At 42.4% G+C, this 23,407-nt stretch overlaps 1 protein-coding gene and 1 non-coding gene across 2 annotated transcripts; both read left to right on the plus strand.

Moving 5' to 3' along the window:
• Nucleotides 1–2,332: 2,332 nt before the first annotated feature.
• Nucleotides 2,333–5,912, plus strand: LOC112085996 (the record flags this gene model as incomplete). The annotated part of the gene is made up of 4 exons (XM_024154814.1): nucleotides 2,333–2,752; nucleotides 3,547–4,658; nucleotides 4,789–5,129; nucleotides 5,196–5,912. Coding segments are annotated over 4 exons (2,590 nt in total), but the record flags the coding sequence as incomplete, so codon positions are not given.
• A 15,077-nt stretch (nucleotides 5,913–20,989) lies between these two features.
• On the plus strand, nucleotides 20,990–21,096 carry LOC112086001. Its single transcript, XR_002899237.1, has one exon. It is a non-coding gene; the product is annotated as a small nucleolar RNA R71 (small nucleolar RNA).
• The last annotated feature ends 2,311 nt before the right edge of the window (nucleotides 21,097–23,407 follow it).

The following is a 23,407-nucleotide window of genomic DNA, read 5'->3' on the forward strand; positions in this document are numbered from 1 at the left end:
TCTTCATTTTATTTCAAGTCTCAAAACTCCCACTTGTCAATATAATGCCAATTGGGATCAGAATATGACTTTTACTAGAAAGAGTCCCTGTTTTCTGATTTTCATAGGAGAACTGAGGTGTATCTAAAGGAATTAGAAAACATGGAAATGATGCATCTCCTTCCACATTTAGCAATTTCTACCTCTTATTTCAAGTCTCAAAACTCCCACTTGTCAATATAATGCCAATTGGGATCAGAATATGACTTTTACTAGAAAGAGTCCCACTTATTTCAAGTCTCAAAACTCCCACTTCTCAATATAATGCCAACTCGGATCAGAATATGTCTTTTACTGGAAACCTTCCACTGTTTTCTGATTTTCATAGGAGATTTGAGGTGTATCTAAAGGAATTAGAGAACTTGGAAATGAAGCATCTCCTTCCACATTTAGTAGTTTCTACCTCTTATTTCAAGTCTCAAAACTCTCACTTGTCAATACAATGTCAACTGGATCAGAATATGACTTTTACTAGAAAGAGTCCCTGTTTTCTGATTTTCATAGGAGAATTAAGGTGTATCTAAAGGAATTAGAAAACATGGAAATGATGCATCTCCTTCCACATTTAGCAGTGTCTACCTCTTATTTCAAGTCTCAAAACTCCCACTTGTCAATATAATAACAATTGGGATCACAATATGACTTTTACTAGAAAGAATCCCAGTTTTCTGATTTTCATAGGAGATTTGAGGTGTATCTAAAGGAATTAGAAAACTTGGAAATGATGCATCTCCTTCGACATTTAGTAGTGTCTACATCTTATTTCAAGTCTCAAAACGCCCACTTGTCAATATAATGCCAATTGGGATCAGAATATGACTTTTAGTGGAAAGAGTCCCAATTTTCTGATTTTCATAGGAGATTTGAGGTGTATCTAAAGGAATTAGAGAACTTGGAAATGAAGCATCTCCTTCCACATTTAGTAGTTTCTACCTCTTATTTCAAGTCTCAAAACTCTCACTTGTCAATATAATGTCAATTGGGATCAGAATATGAATTTTACTAGAAAGAGTCCCTGTTTTCTGATTTTCATAGGATAATTAAGGTTTATCTAAAGGAATTAGAAAACATGGAAATGATGCATCTCCTTCCACATTTAGCAGTGTCTACCTCTTATTTCAAGTCTCAAAACTCCCACTTGTCAATATAATGACAATTGGGATCAGAATATGACTTTTACTAGAAAGAATCCCAGTTTTCTGATTTTCATAGGAGATTTGAGGTGTATCTAAAGGAATTAGAAAACTTGGAAATGATGCATCTCCTTCGACATTTAGAAGTGTCTACATCTTATTTCAAGTCTTAAAACGCCCACTTGTCAATATTATGCCAATTGGGATCAGAATATGACTTTTACTGAAAGAGTCCCTGTTTTTTGATTTTCATAGGAGAATTGAGGTTTATCTAAAGGAATTAGAAAACATGTAAATGATGCATCTCCTTCCACATTTAGTAGTGTCTACCTCTTATTTCAAGTCTCAAAATTCCCACTTGTCAATATAATGCCAATTGGGATCAGAATATGACTTTTACTGGAAAGAGTCCCAGTTTTGTGATTTTCATAGGAGATTTGAGGTGTATCTAAAGGAATTAGAAAACTTGGAAATGAAACATCTCCTTCGACATTTAGTAGTGTATACCTCTTATTTCAAGTCTCAAAACTCCCACTTGTCAATATAATGCCAATTGGGATTAGAATATGACTTTTACTAGAAAGACTCCCAGTTTTCTGATTTTCATAGGAGAATTGAGGTGTATCTAAAGGAATTAGAAAACTTGGAAATGATGCATCTCCTTCCACATTTAGTAGTTTCTACCTCTTATTTCAAGTCTCAAAACTCCCACTTGTCAATATAATGCCAATTCGATCAGAATATGTCTTTTAGTGGAAAAAGTCCCAGTTTTCTGATTTTCATAGGAGATTTGAGGTGTATCTAAAGGAATTAGAGAACTTGAAAATGAAGCGTCTCCTTCCACATTTAGTAGTTTCTACCTCTTATTTCAAGTCTCAAAACTCTCACTTGTCAATATAATGTCAATTGGGATCAGAATATGACTTTTACTAGAAAGAGTCCCTGTTTTCTGATTTTCATAAGAGAATTGAGGTGTATCTAAAGGAATTAGAAAACATGGAAATGATGCATCTCCTTCCACATTTAGCAATGTCTACCTCTTATTTCAAGTCTCAAAACTCCCACTTGTCAATATAATGCCAACTGGGATCAGAATATGACTTTAGTGGAAAGAGTCCCAGTTTTCTGATTTTCATAGGAGAATTGAGGTGTATCTAAAGTGATGAGGTCATCGATGATGAAGAGCCGATCAACATACCCACCATAAGACATGCACCAAGGACAAGGTCAGGAACTAAGAGTCTAAGAGAGGAGTTCAACAAGTCAATAGAAGGGCTGATCACACTTATAGAGCACGAGGAACTCAAAGAGAAGCTACTCAAAGGGGAGATCACCCGAGAGACACCAATGGAGCCTCTAACCGAGTTCAGCACGCTTGAGACCCAACAAGACGACGTGGAAGACTCGGCCGGTTCAAGCCAAGACCTTCAAGAAGCCAAGAAAGTCAAAGAGACACCGAGCGATGACTACTCTCAACTCAAGCGTCAAGCCATATCATTCTTAACTGTCTTACAAGGCATCAAGGACGCTACTACGTTTGTCATCTCCAAGCAAGTGGAAATGCCACTCATCGAACCAATGTAAGTGTTTACAATTGGATTATATTTCACGAGTTTATTGTTTGTTTTGCAGGAGCTTTTCTTTGCCTTAGTCGATTTTCTTAATTTTTAGAATTTTTCCATTTTTGTTGCTTTAGTTAAACGATGAGCTTTGTAGTTTCCTTTTCTGTATTTTTCGGCCAAGAGAAGCCACCCCGCTGTCGAACCATTATATAAGGTTCCTTCTCAGCATGTAAACTTTTAACCTATCAATAAAATAACCGAGTTTTCTTTGAAAGCAAAACCCTAGCCGCAGCTAGTTCTCTTCTTCTTCTTGGGTGTGATTCCTTTGAAGCTGAAGAACAAGACTTATCACAGACTCTTCCATCATCTGTGTGGCGTCTCTCGATCCATTGTTACCCGGTCTCATCGTTTAATCATTCCCCTTTCTATCGAGTCATCTAGAGAGAGCCGTACGGCCAGCTAGAGATTTACCACCTTTCCACCCAAGCAAGAATAAGCCACTCTTGTTCCTAGATCATCTGGTATCAGAGCTTAGGCTCGTGTCAGGTGAATCTATTCCCTTGTTACCTTCTAGTCTCGTTTCATTCTTGAAGAAAATCAAAAAAAAAAAAAATTAGATCCGTTTGTTAAGTCATTGCCGTTTGTTTCAAGTTTATATTCTTATCCTCATATCCTATAGTATTGTCATTGCATCAAAAAAAAAAGAGAGAGAAGAGTCTTATACTTATAAGATTTGTTATTTGCGCTTTAGTAGCCGAAACTTTCATACCGCACCAATTGCACTTGATCTTTGTTGTTTTTGTTGTACGCAGGGACGATATGGGAGAACAAGGAGAGGTTGACATGGCTCAGATGCTTGCTAATATCCAAGCTCAACTCGCAACCTTAGGGGAGCGAATGACACGGATTGAGCAACCACCACCGGCCCCAAGAGGACCTATCAGAGGTGTAAACGCGTGGAGAGGCAACCAGGACGAAGATGAGGTCATGGAGGATCTTGACGATGGTGATCCACTGAACCAAAACCAACCCCGAGGACAACACCAACGAGGCCGAGGCCAAGAAAATGGCAAAGACCTCAAGCTCACCGCACCAACATTTGCCGGCAAGGTGAACCCTGATGCGTACCTTGATTGGGAAAGAAGGATGGAATACATCTTTGATTATTACCAATACTCGGAGGCTAGAAAGGTATCCTTAGCGGCTGCACAACTAACTGACAACGCCTTGGCGTGGTGGGATCGAGATGTTTCCGAAAGGAGAAGGCATAGGCATGGGCAGGTCAATAATTGGGAGGACATGAGATTCAGCCTCAGAAAGAGATATGTCCCTGCCTACTACCACCGAGACTTGCAGAAGAAATTCCGCAAGCTCACTCAAGGAAGCAAGACCGTGGAGGAGTATTTCGAAGAGTTTGAGACTCTTAAGAACCGACTTGAAGTAGAGGATTCGGCTGAGACCCTGATGGCCCAATTCATTGATGGTCTTAATGATCGGATTGCTAGAAAGGTCGAGAGGCAGACTTACCATGACTTGGAGGACGTTTTACATCATGCCGTGCAAGCTGAGCAACACATTAAGAGGAAGAACACTTCCACAAACCGGAGCAAAACCACCTGGACGCCACAACCTCAACGAGCTCTTGATAAGGGCAAGGCCGTTGAAGTGGATAACCGGATCCACAAGTCCACTCCTGAAACTTCCAAAGCCAATAGACCCGAGGTAAGTAAAGCTTCCACACAACGAGCTAGAGATATAACTTGTTTCAAATGCCATGGCAAAGGACACTATGCGAGGGAGTGCCCAAACCAAAGAGTAATGATCCTCAAATCTAATGGCGAGTATGAATCACAAGACGAAGGAGAGGAGGCTGAGGAAACTGATGAGGACATAGTCGACTATCCTGACCAAGGAGAGCTCTTTAGTGAGGCGAGCACTTAGTGCACTCTTTGAGCCAGGAACCATTCAGAGAGAGAACATATTTCACTCTCGGTGCACTATAAATGCCAAGATATATAGCTTGATCATTGATGGGGGTTCTTGCACTAACGTAGCTACCAAGTATCTTGTAGATAAGCTAGGGCTCCCCAAGACTAAGCATCCCCGACCCTACAAGCTCAAGTGGTTGAATGATGAAACCGAGCTCAAGATTGCTGAGCAAGTAACTATACCCTTTAGCATTGGTAAGTATACAGACCAAGTAGTGTGTGATGTGGTCCCCATGCAAGCCGGGCACTTGCTCCTAGGGCGGCCGTGGCAATTTGACAAGGAAACTCTACACAATGGGCGCACAAACTACTATACCTTTACTCACAACAACAAGAAGCATAACCTAGCACCACTCACCCCGCAAGAAGTGCACGACATGCACAAGGCCATGTCTCGAGGCTCAGAGGTAAGTAAGACCAACCTTTATGTTACCCCTACGGTTGTGCTTAAGTCTCTTGAATCACGAGAACAGGTGCTACTAATGATCTTCAAGGAAGGTTTGTTTTCAGGTCAGGAACCACAAGAGATCCCTCCAACTGTTAAGGAGCTGTTGGACCGCTATTCTGATGTGTTCCCGGAGGAGATTCCACCAGGCTTACCTCCCATTAGAGGAATAGAGCATCAGATTGACCTGATCCCTGGAGCACCATTGCCAAACCGAGCCGCTTACCACGTTAATCCCGAGGAGGCCAAAGAATTAGAGAAGCAAGTACAAGACCTAATGTCAAAAGGCTACATATGCGAGAGCCTAAGCCCGTGTGCTGTCCCTGTCTTACTAGTGCCCAAGAAAGATGGCTCATGGAGGATGTGTGTTGATTGTAGAGCCATCAACAACATCACCATCAAATACAGGCATCCCATACCTCGACTTGATGACATGCTAGACGAGCTTAACGGCGCCACCATCTTCTCTAAGATCGATTTGAGATGTGGATTCCATCAAGTGCGAATGAAGGAAGGAGATGAGTGGAAGACGGCGTTCAAGACAAAGAGGGGCTTGTACGAGTGGCTAGTGATGCCATTTGGACTCACCAACGCCCCAAGCACCTTCATGAGGCTCATGAATCACGTTCTAAGAGCCTACAGCTGTAAGTTTGTAGTAGTGTACTTTGACGATATACTAATTTACAGCACTTGTCTTGCAGATCACCTGGAGCATCTTTCACAAGTTCTAGAGACACTTCGGTGATAACTAAGAGTTTTCACCCTTTAAAGAGGTTATCAATTCCCCTTTCCTTGTAGTACAAGGGGTTATCAAACCAAACTTGTAGTGGAGACACTATCTATGTCATTTGTCACCTTAAGTCAAGAGAGAATAGTAAAGGTTTTTAGCTAGACTAAGTAACAAGCAAATGAGCATAAAAGTAAAACAAATGATGAGATTTAAACTAAGTAAAGATGCAAATAACAAGCAAATGATTCAGATGATGATAATATATGATAAAGGCAGAAGCTTTAGACAGGATACTTGACTCGGGTGCTTCCAAGCTAAACTAATGGGTTAATGAATCATTTTATCAAGCGATTTCATTTAACTTTGAACTCAAGGCATGTTAATCTTCTCATGAAAGTATTAAACATCTAAACTGATCCTCTTTCATACCAAAAATCCCTTTTGAGCCTTGACTTGGACGATATCGAGGTAATGATGCCGAGCCATGAGAAAACACTTAGCATGTATCGCAACTCATTTGGGCTCGTATCGACCATATTGCCTTCCGGAAACAGTAACTTTCAACACACGACTCCAATTGCTCTGAGACCAGTTCCATAGTCAAGATGACTCAATAAGCTCGAACTTTGGTGAAGGAACCGTCGGAGCTTGGGAAGTGGAAGGCTTCCTGGATTTCACATCTTTGCACCGCATCGGATTCACCGGAAAATAAGCTTTTGAACCAATGTGAACTCCGGAGACCTTATCTTTTGAACCACTGCTCCGAACTGAGCGATTCCAACTTTTTTGAGAAGTTCCTTCACAGATCTCAAACTTTGATGAAGACCGGGCAGGCTAGTTCGGTCCGGAAAGGCTCCGTCCGCCGTGATCTTTGGAATCCGCCGTTTGGTTCTCGGATGCGCGTAATGCTGGTGCATCTTCCGGAAGCTGTATCTTTCTCCTCACTGGTCCGAAATGGATGATACCAACTGCTCTGGGATCTTGCTTGATTCTCTCCAACTTTGATGAAGACCCCGTAAGCTGATTCGGACCGGAAGGTTCCCCGGATTGCTGATCTTTGAAATGCGCGGGCAAAGACAGGTTTTGGTCGAGAAAAGCTTCCCGCAGTAAGGAAAATGACCGAGGGCTATGTACCATGGTAAGCTTTTTAGCCGTAAAATTCTTCTCGCCTCGGCCAAAACTTAACCCGTGTTATTTTGCACGCGATACTCGTCTTTGGTCGATTTTGGTCGATCGGTAAGGGTTTTGGCCGGTAATGAGCGTTCGGTAAGCTTTTTGACCGAGGTTTCTGTCCAGCCGGTACGAGTTTTGGCCGAGAAATTCCTCCAAGCGGTTTTCACCATTTTTGACCCTTTTCTTCACCGTTTTCTTCTCTGCTCCTCCTCTTAAGCTCCAAATGACTTCCAAAGCACCTGATTAAGACTTCAAAACATGCAAAACTCTTTGGGACCTAATGCAAGCCCTAAATCCTATTTTGACGCCTAAAGACTCAATTTACATGGGAAAACACATGATGAGGACTCTAAAATGCACTCTAAATGATGTAAAATATAGACATATCAACTCCCCCACACTTGTCCTTTGCTTGTCCACAAGCGAAGAGAACAAATGAGAGAAAGAGGTTGTGTGCAGATGGAGCTCATATTTCCTTTTTAGAGAGAAGTGATCACAAAAAGAACTCGGATTCATGCTCAAATATGCAATGCAAAGCTATACTCAGATATTTTCCAACTAAAGCACGGAATCTCCACAAGTCATTATCACATTCAACTCTTTCACATTCATTAAGTTCGTAACCGGTGAATCAAATGATGAAATGTTCAAATAGGCTGGCTTGGCTAGGGTAAGGTCATGAGATAAAAATGATCACATCAATATTCAAGCGGATGTAATGCAGCAAGGGATCTCTCTAAGAACGACCAAAATTTGGCAGAATGCTAAAGGTAAAAAGCAACCGATGCATACAAGGGCAAGACTCATCACACCCCATACTCCACTCAAAGCTTTCTCACTTGCTCACCCTCTCAAAATCCTCACTCTTTCACAATCGTTTTCTTTTCACTAGGGGACTCACTTTTTGTTTTAATTCTCAAGCCTTGGTGTTCACTTATTCACACAGCTCTTTTCTTTCATAGCGTATAGCCTCTTTTCTTTTCATTTTAGAACACTTGAGCCCTTTTGGCTTCTTTTCATTTCAGAGACTAAATTTTTCATTTAAAAACATCAGAGCTCATCTTTTCAAATCCAAGACTCAATTCTTTTTCTTTCATTCCCCTTTCTCTTTTCCACTCAACTCACCTTTTTCCACTCACCAACAAGTCTTTTCCCCCACACTTATTCCTCGCCAATACTCTCAGTTCCTTGATGTTGGAACATAGCACTCAATGAGACATGCCCTTGTCGCTCTAAACCTAACACTTTCTGCTAAGTTCAGTCCAAGGTGGCCTTACAATTCACACACAAACATTGGCTCGAAAGAAAGATGGGTTCAAGGTGAGGGAACTGATCCATGATGCGGATTCAGCTACTTGAGCTAAGGAAGGAGGGTGGTGAAAACAACGATTCTAGCTCAAGTATGTATATCGGTATCCACAAGCCTATTCAAGCAATACATCAAAAGATATTTACAATTCAAGTTCAGGGTTATCACTTAGCTAGAGTTGAGTGTAATTCAAACTTGCTTCTCATATTCAAATCGTTTCAAGCTTTACAAGCACAGAATGAGTTTCACAAGCATATTTAGTTCAAGTTCTCAAGTGATTTACTCTCTAGGAAAAAATCTATCATTGCTCCTTGCACTGATGCAATCCTACATGATGCAGCTAGACTCGATCTTAGAATGCGAGATGCAACTAGAATGAGGCGGTTTTATCATATGTATTAAGCTAAATGAGACTCAAGAATGCAAAAGTCAAATAAGAACAAAGAAAACAAGATCAGAAAACACAAAGCTCCTCCCCCACACTTAAATAACACAGTCCCTTGTGTTATAAAAGCGTGTGAGAGAAGTAAAAAGACAAACTAAATGCAATATGGTATATACAAGAGTTTGAAGTCGATACCTCAGTCGGAGAGGTCTGATCCCAAGTAGTACGAGGGATTTGACGTTGAGCAGGAGGGCGTGGACTGACGTGGTGGGCTGCTTTCCGAGGGTTCCGGTAAGAATGCCGAGGCAGGATCGATCCAGTCCTCTTTGCCTGGTGGAAACTCCGGGTTCCTCGCCTTAGTGCTTTCTCCAACCTCTTCTTGTGTAACCGGTGCGGTTGAGGTCGCCGAGTTCTTGTCTGGAGAAGATGGTCTGGTGAGTTGCTTGACTTTCTTTTTCAGATGCCTTACACAGTCCACCAACGCGTGAATGGTCTTGTCTTGTCACTTACACCACTTTTGGAGAGTGTTCACTCGCGAATACAGCTTCTTGGTATGGTATTCAGGCTCACCCCAGACGTATGGATCAAAATGGTATCGGCCTGCTCCTGTCCTTCTCTCAGCGTGCCTCTGTTCCTCATTCTCATATCCGACCAGGCCGTTCTCGTTCTGCGGCTTGCTAGGTGCGGTCTTGGTGCACTTGCGCATTGGTGGGTCGAGAGATGGGTTGTACAACTGATCCTTGAGGACATAGAAGGAGACGTTACACTGCTTATCAAGCATGGTGAGGCCTCGGTTAGGCAGTAGAACCTGTGTGCCGTCTCTGTGCATCAGTGTGAAGTTGTAAACCCATGTATCCCCTGACTTGCCTCCAAAGAATCCACTTTTACTTAGGTATTGTTCATCAATGAGACTCGGCCTTGATGGTGAATCAGGGAATATGAACCCTTGAGCTCTCAAAATCTTGGTGACTATCCAACCGTTCTGAAGCCTCCTTGCTCCTTTCTTCTTTCGGTCACACCACACATTGTGCTTGTATGTAAGCATTTGGATTGCAAAGAACGCGCCTAGAGAGGGTACATGCATTGGCCCTTGGAACTCCTTCTTGTTCTTCATTTTAGTGGGAGCGGCTTCAGTCCAAGTCCCAACAGCTCGAGCTCGACCGTATGAATAACACCAGGGTTATAGGTCGAGAAGAATGTGGAGGCGTGAACTCGGTTGGTGTATCTGATAGCAGGGTTCCTGATGCAACTCGTCTTGCTCTTGCCTCCCAAGTAAGGTCCGAAAGCTATTGTTTCTGATACTTTCCACCTTAAGATCGTCACTCTAAGCACTAGATCTCACGATTTTGAGCAGATTTGGATATGAACTTTAGATAGAATGGGTGGAAATGATAGGTCACACAAAGGATGCGGAAGGCCTTTGATATACCAGGGTGATTCTATGGATATGACACACCAAAGAATCGGGTTGCTTGAAAGATATAACACACTCACAAGCTAAGATGTTCAAGAGAACAAATGATCTAAATTAGAAAGAGTTTTTTGGGTAGAAAAGATAGATGAGTTTAACAAGGAGCGTACAAGGGTTTAAAAAGAAAGAGAACAAGTCTGCGACAGCCAAGACTTGTCTCGGAAATACTAAGACAATAAAGACTAAGTTTGAATAAGAAAGAAACAAGAAAGAAACTCTTTTTCTCTGGGCCAATACTTCAAGTTTTGGGCCTCTTGTTGGATCAGCGAATGAGGGATATGATGTGAGCCGTTTGTCTCATTAAAAACCTCTCTTTGGAAAACCCATTGGGACAAAACCAAAGGAGAGGGAAAAAGAGTGCAAACGGGTCACATGCCCATTCACTGATCATCTTGAGCCTGTATAGAAACCAATGCGGCTTGTATAGCAACTTCTCCCTCCTGGCTCAAGACATTGGCTCGTCTCCAACTGGTTCTAAGCAAGGCTCCGATAGCTTCCTAAAGTTTCTTGCTCCTTGATCTAGTTATTGGACCGGCTGGCATCTCCAAAGCTTCCTCTATATCCGGTTCCTCTTGTTCTTCTAGTCCATCTTCTTGAGCTTCAAGTTCCAAGTCCTCTAGGCTGTCCATGATCGCATCATCCCCCTCCTCTTGAAAAGGATTTGACCTCAAATCTGGTTCATCTGCCACAAAAGGAACAAGATCAGAAACATTAAAACTAGAACTGATATTATACTTACCTCGCAGATCAAGCTGATAAGCATTGTTGTTGATTCTTCTTATTATGGTGAAGGGTCCATCAATTCTTGGCATCAGTTTGGACTTTCTTTCGGCTGGAAACCGTTCTTTCCTCAAATGTACCCAAACTTGATCGCCAACTTCGAAAATCATCTCTCGTCGGTTCTTATTTGCTTTCTTGGCATAGAGCTTGGTCTTTTCTTCTACGTTGAGTTTAGCCTTCTCATGGATCTGTTTAACAAGTTCTGCCTTCTTCTTTCCATCGAGACTAGTTCTCTCACTCAAAGGAAGAGGGGTTAGATCCAAAGGAGACAAAGGACTAAAACCATAGACAATTTGAAATGGGGAAAACTTAGAAGTAGAATGCATCTAGTGATTATATGCAAACTCTACATGCGGTAAGCAATCTTCCCAACTTTTAAGATTCTTTTTGACTAGAACACGCAACAAAGTGGATAAGGTCCTATTAACTACTTCAGTCTGCCCATCAGTTTGTGGATGACAAGTAGTAGAAAATAGAAGCTTAGTACCTAACTTAGACCACAATGTTTTCCAGATATAACTAAGGAATTTCGTGTCACGATCGGATACGATGGTCTTAGGCATTCCATGCAGACGCACAACTTCTTTAAAGAACAAGTTAGCTATATGAGATGCATCATCGGTTTTGTTACAAGCTATAAAATGAGCCATTTTTGAGAACCTGTCTACCACAACAAATATAGAATCCTTCCCAGTCATAGTCCTAGGCAATCCAAGCACAAAGTCCATAGATATATCAATCCAAGGATGAGAGGAAATAGGTAAGGGAGTATACAAACCGTGTGGTCTGACTTTGGACTTAGCTTGTTTACAAGTGACACATCGTTCGCAGATCCTCTCTACGTCTCTCTTCATATGCGGCCAATAGAAGTGGTCTTGCATGATTTTCAAAGTTTTTGTTACACCAAAGTGCCCCATAAGACCTCCTCCGTGGGCTTCCCTGACTAAAAGATCTCGAATAGAACAATTAGGTATGCACAAACGATTATTATAGAAGAGATATCCTTCTTGTCTAAAATAATGATCCTTAGCAAATTTTTTACAAGACTGATATTTCTCTTTAAAGTCAGAATCGGATGCATAGAGAAGCTTAAGCTGTTCAAATCCTAAAAGCTTGGCATCAAGAGTGGTGATTAGAGCATACCTGCGTGACAAGGCATCGGCAACTACATTGTCTTTACCTTTCTTGTACTTGATAACATAAGGAAATGTCTCAATGAATTCGATCCATCGGCCATGTCGTTTGTTGAGCTTTTGTTGTCCTTTTAAATGCTTGAGAGACTCATGGTCGGTATGAATAACGAATTCCTTGGGCCACAGATTGTGTTGCCATGTTTGAAGTGCTCGCACCAAGGCATAAAGTTCTTTATTGTAGGTAGGATAGTTCAGCATGGCTCCTCCGAGTTTTTCACTAAAGTAGGCCACGGGTTTCTTGTCTTGCATTAAGACAGCTCCAATTCCTACACCAGAAGCATCACATTCAATCTCAAAAGTCTTAAGGAAATCAGGTAAGACAAGTACCGGTGCATTGGTTAGTTTATCCTTAAGTATTTGAAACGCTTCTTCTTGTGCTTGTTCCCACTTAAATCCCACATCTTTCTTGATGATCTCGGTTAAGGGAGCGGCCAATGTACTGAAATCCTTCACAAATCTCCTATAAAAATCCGCAAGGCCGTGGAAACTCCTCACTTCTCCAACAGTTTTAGGGTTCGGCCAATCTTTGATGGCCCTTATTTTCTCTTCATCGACTCTGATTCCATCCGCACCTACAACAAAACCTAGAAATACAAGATTATCTGTGCAAAACGTGCATTTCTTAAGATTAGCAAAGAGCTTTTCCTTCCTAAGCACTTCTAAAACAGATTTCAAATGCTCAATATGTTCTCCTAAGGTTTTGCTATAGATCAGAATGTCATCAAAATATACCACAACAAATACACCTATAAAAGCTCTAAGAATATGATTCATTAACCGCATGAAGGTGCTAGGTGCATTTGTTAGCCCAAACCGCATTACTAGCCATTCATATAATCCATGCTTAGTTTTAAAGGCGGTTTTCCACTCATCCCCTTCCTTCATTCTAATCTGATGATAGCCACTTTTCAAATCTATCTTAGAAAAGACACTAGAACCATGAAATTCATCAAGCATATCATCTAATCTAGGGATAGGGTGTCTATATTTAACCGTAATGTTGTTGATTGCTCTACAATCAACACACATGCGCCAGCTACCGTCTTTCTTAGGCACAAGTAGGACAGGCACCGCACAGGGACTCAAGCTTTCCCTTATGTACCCTTTCTCTAATAGCTCATTAACTTGGCGCTGTAGTTCCTTGGTCTCCACAGGGTTGGTTCTGTAGGCTGGACGATTCGGAAGAGAAGCTCCGGGCATGAAATCTATTTGATGTTCGATTCCTCTAATAGGAGGTAAACCCTTGGGGTTCTCTTCAGGAAACACGTCCTCATAGTCCTGCAAAAGAGATTTCATCTCACTCGGTATAACCGGTGTTAAGTTAGTTAAGCTCGTGAGAGCTTCTTTAAACAGAAATAAAAGCATCGGTTGTTTAGTTAACAAAGCTTTCTTAACTTTACCGGCCCTAAGAAAGAAGTTAGAGGGTTTTGTGACCGGTTTTTCCTTTTGCTTGAGCTGTATTTGATCTTGGTAAACTTCTTGAGGCGTCAAAGGCACCCAGGTAGTTTCCCTGCCATTATAAACAAAGGAATGTCGATTAGTATATCCATCATGTATGACCTTTCGATCCGATTGCCATGGCCGGCCAAGGAGAATATGCCCTGCTTCCATTGGTAAGACATCACAGAGGATTGCATCCTCATATTTCCCAATGGACAAAGGTACTCGAACTTGATGGTTCACTTTCAATTCTCCATTGTCATTGAGCCATTGCAGCTTATACGGCTTCGGGTGTTTCTCCATCTTTTAACCGAGCTTTTGAACCATCACTTCACTAGCCACATTGGTGCAGCTTCCTCCATCGATAATGAGGCTACAGACTCTTCCTTGAACGATACACCAAGTGTGAAATAGGTTCTCTCTTTGTTCCTGCTCAGCATCTTTGGATTGGAGACTTAGAGATCGTCTAGCTACTAACAAAGCCCCTTGAGCCGGAAGTTCCTCATGATCTGTCTCAGCTACAACCTCAGGCTCTTCCTCATCAGACGCTATATCTCCATTATCCAACAGGATCATGTTCTTTCGGTTTGAACATTCATTCGCTTAATGCCCCCTGCCTTGACACTTAAAGCACTTGACATCTCTCGACCTTGTATTCGTAGTTTCTGTCTTTCCTTTGTGATCTTGAGCAGCTGGATACGACTTGGCTTCAGCTTTTGGGTAAGCGATCTGTTTTCCTTCTCTCTGAAAAGATCCTGCCTTTTCTTCTTTCGGGTAAAGGGGTTTAGTAACGGTCGCTCCACCTCCATAGCTTGTCTTAGTGGGAACACGCCTCTTGAGTTGTTGCTCGATCAGTATGGCTTTGTGTAACATCTCCTCCACCTCAACATAATGTTGCATTTCCAAGCGATCTTGAATTTCTCTATTCAAGCCCCCCAAAAACTTTGACATGGTAGCTTCTCGATCTTCAGTTATATCGGCTCTAAGCATGAGAGTCTCCATCTCTTGGTAATAGTCTTCGACAGACCGGTTCCCTTGAGTAAGTCTCCTGATCCTCTGATGTAGTTCTCGATGGTAGTGGCTTGGCACAAACCGTTTTCTCATGATGGCCTTCATCTCATTCCAACTCTCAACCGGATACTCGCCGTTCCTTCTTCTTGATGTAACTAACTGATCCCACCAGCTAAGAGCGTAGTCATAAAATTCAGTAGCAGCAACACTTACGCGATTGATCTCGGTATAGTGTTGGCAATTAAACACCAACTCTATCTTCTTTTCCCACTCTAAGTAGGCATCAGGGTCGTTCTTCCCATGGAAGGGAGGAATCCGAAGCTTAAGTCCTCCAAAATTGTCTTGAGGATAAGCCCTTTCCTCTCTTACTCGTCTATGTCGTCGGCGATTGCTCCTTGACGAGTTACTGTCTCGGCTATAATATTCTTCAGCCGCCTCGTCTCTGGCTGGTCGGGTTTGTTCACGAGCCCTCTCCGGAGATTGATCAGTATTCCTTCTCCTGGCGTCTTGGTTTGGCCTAGAGTCAGAGTTCTGATGTTGGATCTCTTGTCTGAATTCTTCGAACTGCGCGGCCATTAGCTTTTTCATCTCGGCCATCATTGCTTCCATCAAAAGTTTGTTACTGTTGTTGCTGGATTCTTCACGATTATCAGACATCCTTTCCTGAACAACACAAAGTGGATTACTAGCAACGATTCTTTGATTCTATAAAAATGACCATTCGTGTTCTTCAAGCAATCGGAAAACCCTAAGAGCGATCTAATCAGTTTGAATTTGAAACGACACTTTTACACAAGGTTCCGAAGATGTTGATTTGCTAGATTCAAGAACAGAATGAAGCGATCTATAGATTTGTAATGCAACAAACACAGATTATGACAAACTAGGTTTGCTGATCAAGATTTAAAATTTGAGATCGTTTTTTTTTTAAAAGATAGAACGGATCTAAACGTATAAATAGATTAGACACAACCTGATCCACGTCGATCCTTGCTTAGAGTGGCTCTGATACCACTTGATACGTTCCACCTTAAGATCGTCACTCTAAGCACTAGATCTCACGATTTTGAGCAGATTTGGATATGAACTTTAGATAGAATGGGTGGAAATGATAGGTCACACAAAGGATGCGGAAGGCCTTTGATATACCAGGGTGATTCTATGGATATGACACACCAAAGAATCGGGTTGCTTGAAAGATATAACACACTCACAAGCTAAGATGTTCAAGAGAACAAATGATCTAACTTAGAAAGAGTTTTTTTGGTAGAAAAGATAGATGAGTTTAACAAGGAGCGTACAAGGGTTTAAAAAGAAAGAGAACAAGTCTGTGACAGCCAAGACTTGTCTCGGAAATACTAAGACAATAAAGACTAAGTTTGAATAAGAAAGAAACAAGAAAGAAACTCTTCTTCTCCGGGCCGATACTTCAAGTTTTGGGCCTCTTGTTGGATCAGCGAATGAGGGATATGATGTGAGCCGTTTGTCTCATTAAAAACCTCCCTTTGGAAAACCCATTGGGACAAAACCAAAGGAGAGGGAAAAAGAGTGCAAACGGGTCACATGCCCATTCACTGATCATCTTGAGCCTGTATAGAAACCAATGCGGCTTGTATAGCAACTTCTCCCTCCTGGCTCAAGACATTGGCTCGTCTCCAACTGGTTCTAAGCATGGCTCCGATAGCTTCCTTAAGTTTCTTGCTCCTTGATCTAGTTATTGGACCGGCTGGCATCTCCAAAGCTTCCTCTATATCCGGTTCCTCTTGTTCTTCTAGTCCATCTTCTTGAGCTTCAAGTTCCAAGTCCTCTAGGCTGTCCATGATCGCATCAGTTTCCCACAGGGCAGCCAACTCTTCTTTTGGATACACAAACTTGTCAAGCGAGCTTCCGTTCCTTTCAAACCCAAATATCTCATCAAGCTCCTTGAAACTGACCTTATAGTGCACGCCTTCCATGTCAAACTCAATGTGGCCGAACCCTTTGCCACGTAAAGGCTTGGGATCTCTCTTGGGATAGATGACAACCTCCAAAGTGGCAAGAAACTGTTGTGTGATCCCCTCATAAGCAACATCGCTCATCGTGAAGAACTCGGCCAGGCCCATGTTTTGAAAGATGAGGGTAACATCATCAAGTATCTCAAGCTTCCTCAACAACTCCATATCAGGGAACCGACCTTGAGCCACTCTTATTCCTCAGTAGTTGGGAAATGTTCTTCATCGGGCTCGGGCTTCGGTTCCTTCTTGGCATTCTTGCTACAGTTGGCTTCATGAAAGACTATGGCTCTGAGCTCATCTTCGTCGGGTCCAATGGCTGCTTGCTTCCCATTCCTCCTTGATTCAAGAGCTGGTGCCGGAGTGAGCTCGGCGTTCCTTGCTCGTTTAGCAGCTGGCTCGCCATCGGGTCTTGACGAGGTTTTCTTGCTTGTTCCTCCATTGCGTGCCACGGCCACAGCTTTTCCTTTCGTACCTCTCCTCTGAACCTCGTTTTTGTTCGTCTCATGAGTAGGAACAGCTCGGTCGCGGGTCATCTGCAAGGCAGATTCTAAAAGAAACCGTTAGAATCAAGTATATCGATAAGCACATGTATCTCAAGATGGCAAGAACAGAGCTTTTTCTCTAAGAAGACCAGATTTATAGCTTTTTCAAACATCAAAGAGAGTATCAACAAGCTAGAACAACCGGAGAGAGACAAGAGATCTAGTCAGTTCAGCTCAACAACTCGGTTCACCATTTAAGCCGATTCCAAGCGCATTTTCTCAAGAATGTTAAAAACTCAAGAACAAGTGATTTTCAGAGCAAAGACCAGTTTTTCATGTGTTGTCTATCCTGATGGAATTTTTTAAAATAGTTCCCAAAGGCCAATATGTTCTAAAAGAATCGATTCCACATTTTACAAACATTTAAGCTCGCAAAGAATGAAGGAAAAAGATGAGTTCTTTAAGATGCAAATACCTTTGGGAATCCAAGATTCAAGCTTAGTGAGATGCTTATGCAGAATAAACAACACCCTAACGAGTCTAGAACGCTTGGAATCACGCGAAATGAATGAGAAATGAGAGAGTTGTGTTCGTGAAATGCAGAGAAAAGAGAGAAGAAGGCAAACTCTGCGTTTTAGCTCGGTATGGAGGCTGGTATGGGCTGGAGCGTGCTTTCCAGCTGGCGTTTGGACTGTAGTGGGACTGGTCCCCCCTTCTCTTCCAGCTCCAGCCGTTGACCGCGCCAAAAACCATCTTGACCGGGCGTTCGAATTCAAATTACCGCGCAAAAGCCTTCAAATGGCGCGGCATGGGGATGATGTGGGCCGTACGGTCTAGAGTGATTTTTCTTGTGTTAATATGAGCGGCCTCGACTTGTTCCACCCCGAGGGCACCAAGTCGAGTGGTTTGAGCTCATGCTAACGCGTAATTCTCCGTGGCCTCCAAGTCTTTTCCTCAGACCGCGCAAACCCTTTTCTTTGATCTAAGTGTCCCAAATGTTCTTGTTTTTGAACGTTACTGAAACCGGGCACCTCGGCACGCTCCACCACGAGGGTATCATGCTGAGGTCACTTGGTTTAACAAAGAACACTTGGTGCTTGGGGGCTTAAACGGGCTGGCCTTGGTGATACGATCCTAGGTGATCAACTCTGAAGCAAGGGCAATAGATGTAGCGATATAATGGCCAAGCTGTATCGATGATGCGATATGGTGATGGTGGTGACACGATGATGGTTCGTTGAGGATGATGGAGACTCGGCGGATCGAGTCGTGGATGTGTGATGGCGCGGCGGATCGATGAAGGGAGATGATGGTTTGATGCGGCGGATCGAATGATGGTGATGGTGGAGAGATCGATTGGATGGGGTGGTGGTGGTAGTGTGATAATCGAATAGATGATGATGATTGACAGATAGAAGAATCTCTTGTAAACAGATTAGTTTTTAAGAGATTCGAATTTCAGAGTTTTTAGTTCTCAGAAATCAAAAGAGAGAAGAACACGTTAAAAGTTTGATCAAAATTCTTCACTGAATAACACTTAGGCGATTTTCTCTCTTAAATAGACTTAGAGAGAAATCGCAGCCCTAAGAAACAAACTACATGAAGTTTGAAATAAAAACAACAAGAAGTTTGATTTAAAAATAAAACAGCGAGGCGTCCCTAAATTCCTAAGTGGTGCGCCAAAATACTAAGTGCACAAGTCATTGTGGCTTTGCACATTATTACCCATTAGTAACAACTTCTAAGTAACTCGACGCAGCAATGATTTCTGCCTCGTTAAAAACCTTGGAGAAGAACCTCCTTGCCTTCCAAAATCCTCACCAAGGAAAAGAGTACAGAATCATCACCTAAGTTACCTAGTCATTGTTACTGGGTTCTTCATTCTTCAAGATAGATATGTTGAAGATGTGAGCTCCAGCCTCCTGGTGATCGCTGTACTCTGTGGCAATGAGTGCGTGAGCCTCCTTAGCCATCTCTCTAGCTTTGGAACGAGTGATCCTGCCAGCTACCTCTGGTTTCTCCTCCTCTGAGCTGGTCACGATCATATCATCCTCTCCCTCTTGAAAAGGATTTGCCCTCAAATCTGAATCTGCAACAAAAGGAAGCAAGTCAGAAACATTGAAAGTATCAGAAACATCATACTTACCTTGAAGATCAATCTGATAGGCGTTGTTGTTGATTCTTTTGATGACTGCGAATGGTCCATCAACTCTGGGCATTAGCCTGTTCTTTCGCTCAGCTGGAAATCGCTCCTTCCTCAGATGGATCCACACCAGATCTCCTTCTTCGAAAATCAGTTCCTTTCGTCCTTTGTTGGCATGTTTCTCATACTGCTTTGTCTTCTTCTCGATGTTCTCCTTAGCCTTAGCATGAATTCTTCTGACCTGTTCAGCTTTCTCCTTGCCATTCAAACTGCATTTTCCACTTAAAGGCAAAGGGATCAAGTCTAGAGGTGATTGTGGATTAAACCCATATACAATTTCAAAAGGAGAAAAGAGAGTAGCAGAATGCTTAGCGTGATTGTAAGCAAACTCGACATGAGGCAGGCACTCTTCCCATGTCTTGAGGTTACTTTTCATCAAAGTCCTTAGAAGTGTGGACAACGTTCTATTCACCACCTCGGTCTGTCCATCGGTCTGAGGATGACACGTAGTTGAGAATGAGAGCTTTGTTCCCAGCTTAGCCCAAAGCGTTCGCCAAAAATGTCCAAAGAACTTCGTGTCTCGATCTGAAACGATAACCTGTGGCATTCCATGCAATTTTACTACTTCCCTGAAAAACAAGTTAGCTACATTCACAGCATCATCTGTCTTGTGGCTAGCGATGAAGTGGGCCATCTTGCTAAAGCTGTCAACAACTACAAAAATAGAATCTCTACCATTTCTGGTTCGAGGTAAGCCAACTACAAAATCCATAGAGATATTAGTCCAAGGTTGAGAAGGAATAGGCAAAGGAGTATACAAACCGTGAGGTTGAACTTTACTCTTAGCCATCTTACATACGACACATCTAGAGCAGATTTTCTCAACGTCCTTCTTAATGTTCGGCCAGTAGAAGTGCTCTTGTAGCCCAATAAGTGTCTTTGTAACACCGAAATGTCCAGCTAATCCACCTCCATGAGCTTCTCGTACCAGTAACTCTCGAATGGATCCTCGTGGTATGCACAATCGGTTACTGAAGAACAAGTATCCATCCTGTCTGTAAAATTTCTCACAGGCAAACTTATGACACTTGGCATAGCTCTCAGAAAAGTCAGTATCAGATTCATAGAGATCTATAATGTGCTCAAATCCAATCAACTTGGATGTTAAAGTCGAAATAAGAGTGTACCTCCGGGATAATGCGTCTGCGACCACATTATCTTTACCTTTTTTGTACTTCACAATGTAGGGGAATGTCTCAATGAACTCCATCCATCCTTAAGAGGGTCTATAAGAGAGGTTTGGGTTAGTGCTGTAGTTGTTAAACCGCTGATACCTCTGCTGATTCCCTATGTATTTCAGCTCCTCTTGAGTTAGACCATCTTCATTAACATTGTCAAAACTTGGCCCTTGCTCATCAAACTCGCCTACAAAGTGTATTGGCTTTTGAGTCGCCATTAAAACCTTGTCAAGCTTGCTCTGAAGCTCTCTTATATCCTTCTTCATGCGCTGTTCATCACTAGATCCCTCTGAACGGTTTGCCTATCAAAATCCTCTCCATATGTGTCATTAGAAATGGCCAGGTTTTCTACTAGTTCCATTGCCGCATTGATCTCTTTCCCAAGAAAATTTCCATTTGAAGCTGTATCGAGTTGGTTTCTGATCTTGGGGAGTGCACCTCGGTATAAAGTACTCAAGAGGGATGCCTCTGAGAAGCCGTGGTGTGGGCATTGGTTAGTATAGCTCCTAAACCGTTCCCAAGCTTCACTAAAGCTCTCGTTGTTGTGTTGCGTGAAACTTGAGATCTGATTCCTTAGCTTAGCCGTGCGTGATGTGGAAAAGAACTTTGATAAGAACGCAAGTTTACACTGCTCCCATGTTTGTATAGAACCCCTCGGGAGGTTCTTTTCCCACTGGTGAGCTTTATCACCGAGGCTAAATGGGAACAAGCGTAGCTTGAAGCTATCTTCTGAAACGCCATTGATCTTGGTTAAGTCGCAAACCCGATCAAACTGATCTAGATGCTCTAGAGGGTCTTCTCCGGCTAGACCATGAAACTTCGAGTTCTGCACCATATTGAGCAGGGAAGCTTTAACTTCAAAGTTGTTATTCTGAACCGGTGGTGCCTGAATCCCGGCTCTATATTGGTGTGCATTAGCTCGGTCATTTTCTCCAACAAACACCAGAGGAGGTTGTCTCTGAGCTGGTGGCGGTGGCGGATGTACATGGTGGGCCTGTTGCTCGTTTCTATTCGCTTGTTGTTGGTTTTGCTGAGCAAGCCTCTCGTTTCTTTGAGCTTGTTGTTGGTTAACGTAGGCTTGTTGTTCATTTCTTCCTGCCTGCGCCTGATTAGCCTGAGCCTGATGCTCGGCTTCTTGAGCCTGTTGCTCGATCCTTTGCTGTTCTGCCATTCCAGGCCTTTCAAAGTGCCGTTCTCTCTCGCGAGCTCGCCTCTCAATTCTGTTGATGTTATTATCGTACGGTAAAGGCGGTTCTGTGCTACGAGACCTGGTTTTCATACACCTGAAATTAAAACAAGAACTTGCAAAAGAGTCAGTAAAACAAAAGAAAGTAAAGTCTTGATCTTAAGAACAAATAATAGATTAATGCTCCCACAAGCCGGCAACGGCGCCAATTGATAACTAGGAGTTTTCACTTTTTATAAAGGTTATCAATACCCCTGTCCTTGTAGTACAAGGGGTTATCAAACCAAACTTGTAGTGGAGACACTAATCTATATTACTTGTGATCTTAAGTCAAGAGAGAATGATAAGGGTTTGAACTAAACTATTTAACAAGTGAATAACCATGTAAATTAAACAAGAGATGCGATTTAAACTAAGTAAAGATGCAAATGATAAGCAAATGGTTCGGATGATGATAATATATGATAAAGGCAGAAGCTTTAGACAGGAGACTTGACTCGGGTGCTTCCAAGCTAAACTAATGGGTTAATGAATCATTTTATCAAGCGATTTCATTTAACTTTGAACTCAAGGCATGTTAATCTTCTCATGAAAGTATTAAACATCTAAACTGATCCTCTTTTATACCAAAATCCCTTTTGAGAAGCACGAATCAGTCAGCAATAAGATTCAGTTCAAAAATGTCATTTAAGAGAACAAACTATCACTCTCGCGATGAAAGACTCTTAAACCCTTAACCGAGTGGTTCAGACATTTCTACAAACACTTTTGATGTGAGATATGTCTCAGATCTGAACCTCAAGTGATGTTCTTGGATCCAGCCTAGAGATCTCGTCGGTTAAGGAATGAAACATGCAAGACTAGACACCTAAGCCCACTAATCTATCTTGAAAGCACCCTAATCCACCTATCCAAAGCCGTTTAAACGACTACTCACTGATCATAACGAGCTCACTAAGTCCTTTGCAAGACGTGTAGCTAGTCATGATAAGGAGTTTGATGCTGGATGATAAAAGGAATAAAGAAAGAACAAGATTCTGATGCAAAAACGAGATATCGGATTAGATTAATCAAATTTCACAAAAGAGGCAAGTTCTGAAAGCTAAAAGATGATAAGAGATAAGATGATTAGGTTTTTTGGTCCTAAATATATTTAGAGCAAAGGGAAAGTGTCGCGGGTCAGTCCGGAACAAACCGGGTACTGAGCCGCCTTCTTGGGTTGATGGGTGAGTGCCACCGTGTGTCGGAGAGTGAGGCCGAGGTCTTTATGTTGAGGAGTGCACGTGAGTCAGGATCCAAATGAAGGTCTCGTGAAGAACACGTCAAGAACATGCATGAACCCTAGTCTTTGATCCATCTTCACGTGTGTGTTCTTGAGCCGTCTTGTTCTTGATTCTGGGTTTGTGATAAGGAACCTTGCCATAAAATATCGCGGGGCTTGGTAGTCGAGGGGTTCGGGAGAACAGAGTCCGGCATGCACGCCGAGGCCATTACACCGAGGTGCACGTTCAACACTTAGTCGTTTCCAGCTTCATTTCTTACGTGTGCATGCCTTGATCCCAATACGCCGAGGCATCGGCACGAGGTCTAGTCCAAAATACTCCCACGATATGAGCCTTGACTTGAGCAATGCCGAGGCAATGATGCCGAGGCCTGAGAAAATACTTAGCGCATATCGCAACTCATTTAGGCTCGTATCTACCAT

This window comes from Eutrema salsugineum, unplaced genomic scaffold, assembly GCF_000478725.1.
Source record: "Eutrema salsugineum unplaced genomic scaffold, Eutsalg1_0 scaffold_25, whole genome shotgun sequence".
In the NCBI taxonomy this organism is placed as follows: Eukaryota; Viridiplantae; Streptophyta; class Magnoliopsida; order Brassicales; family Brassicaceae; genus Eutrema; species Eutrema salsugineum.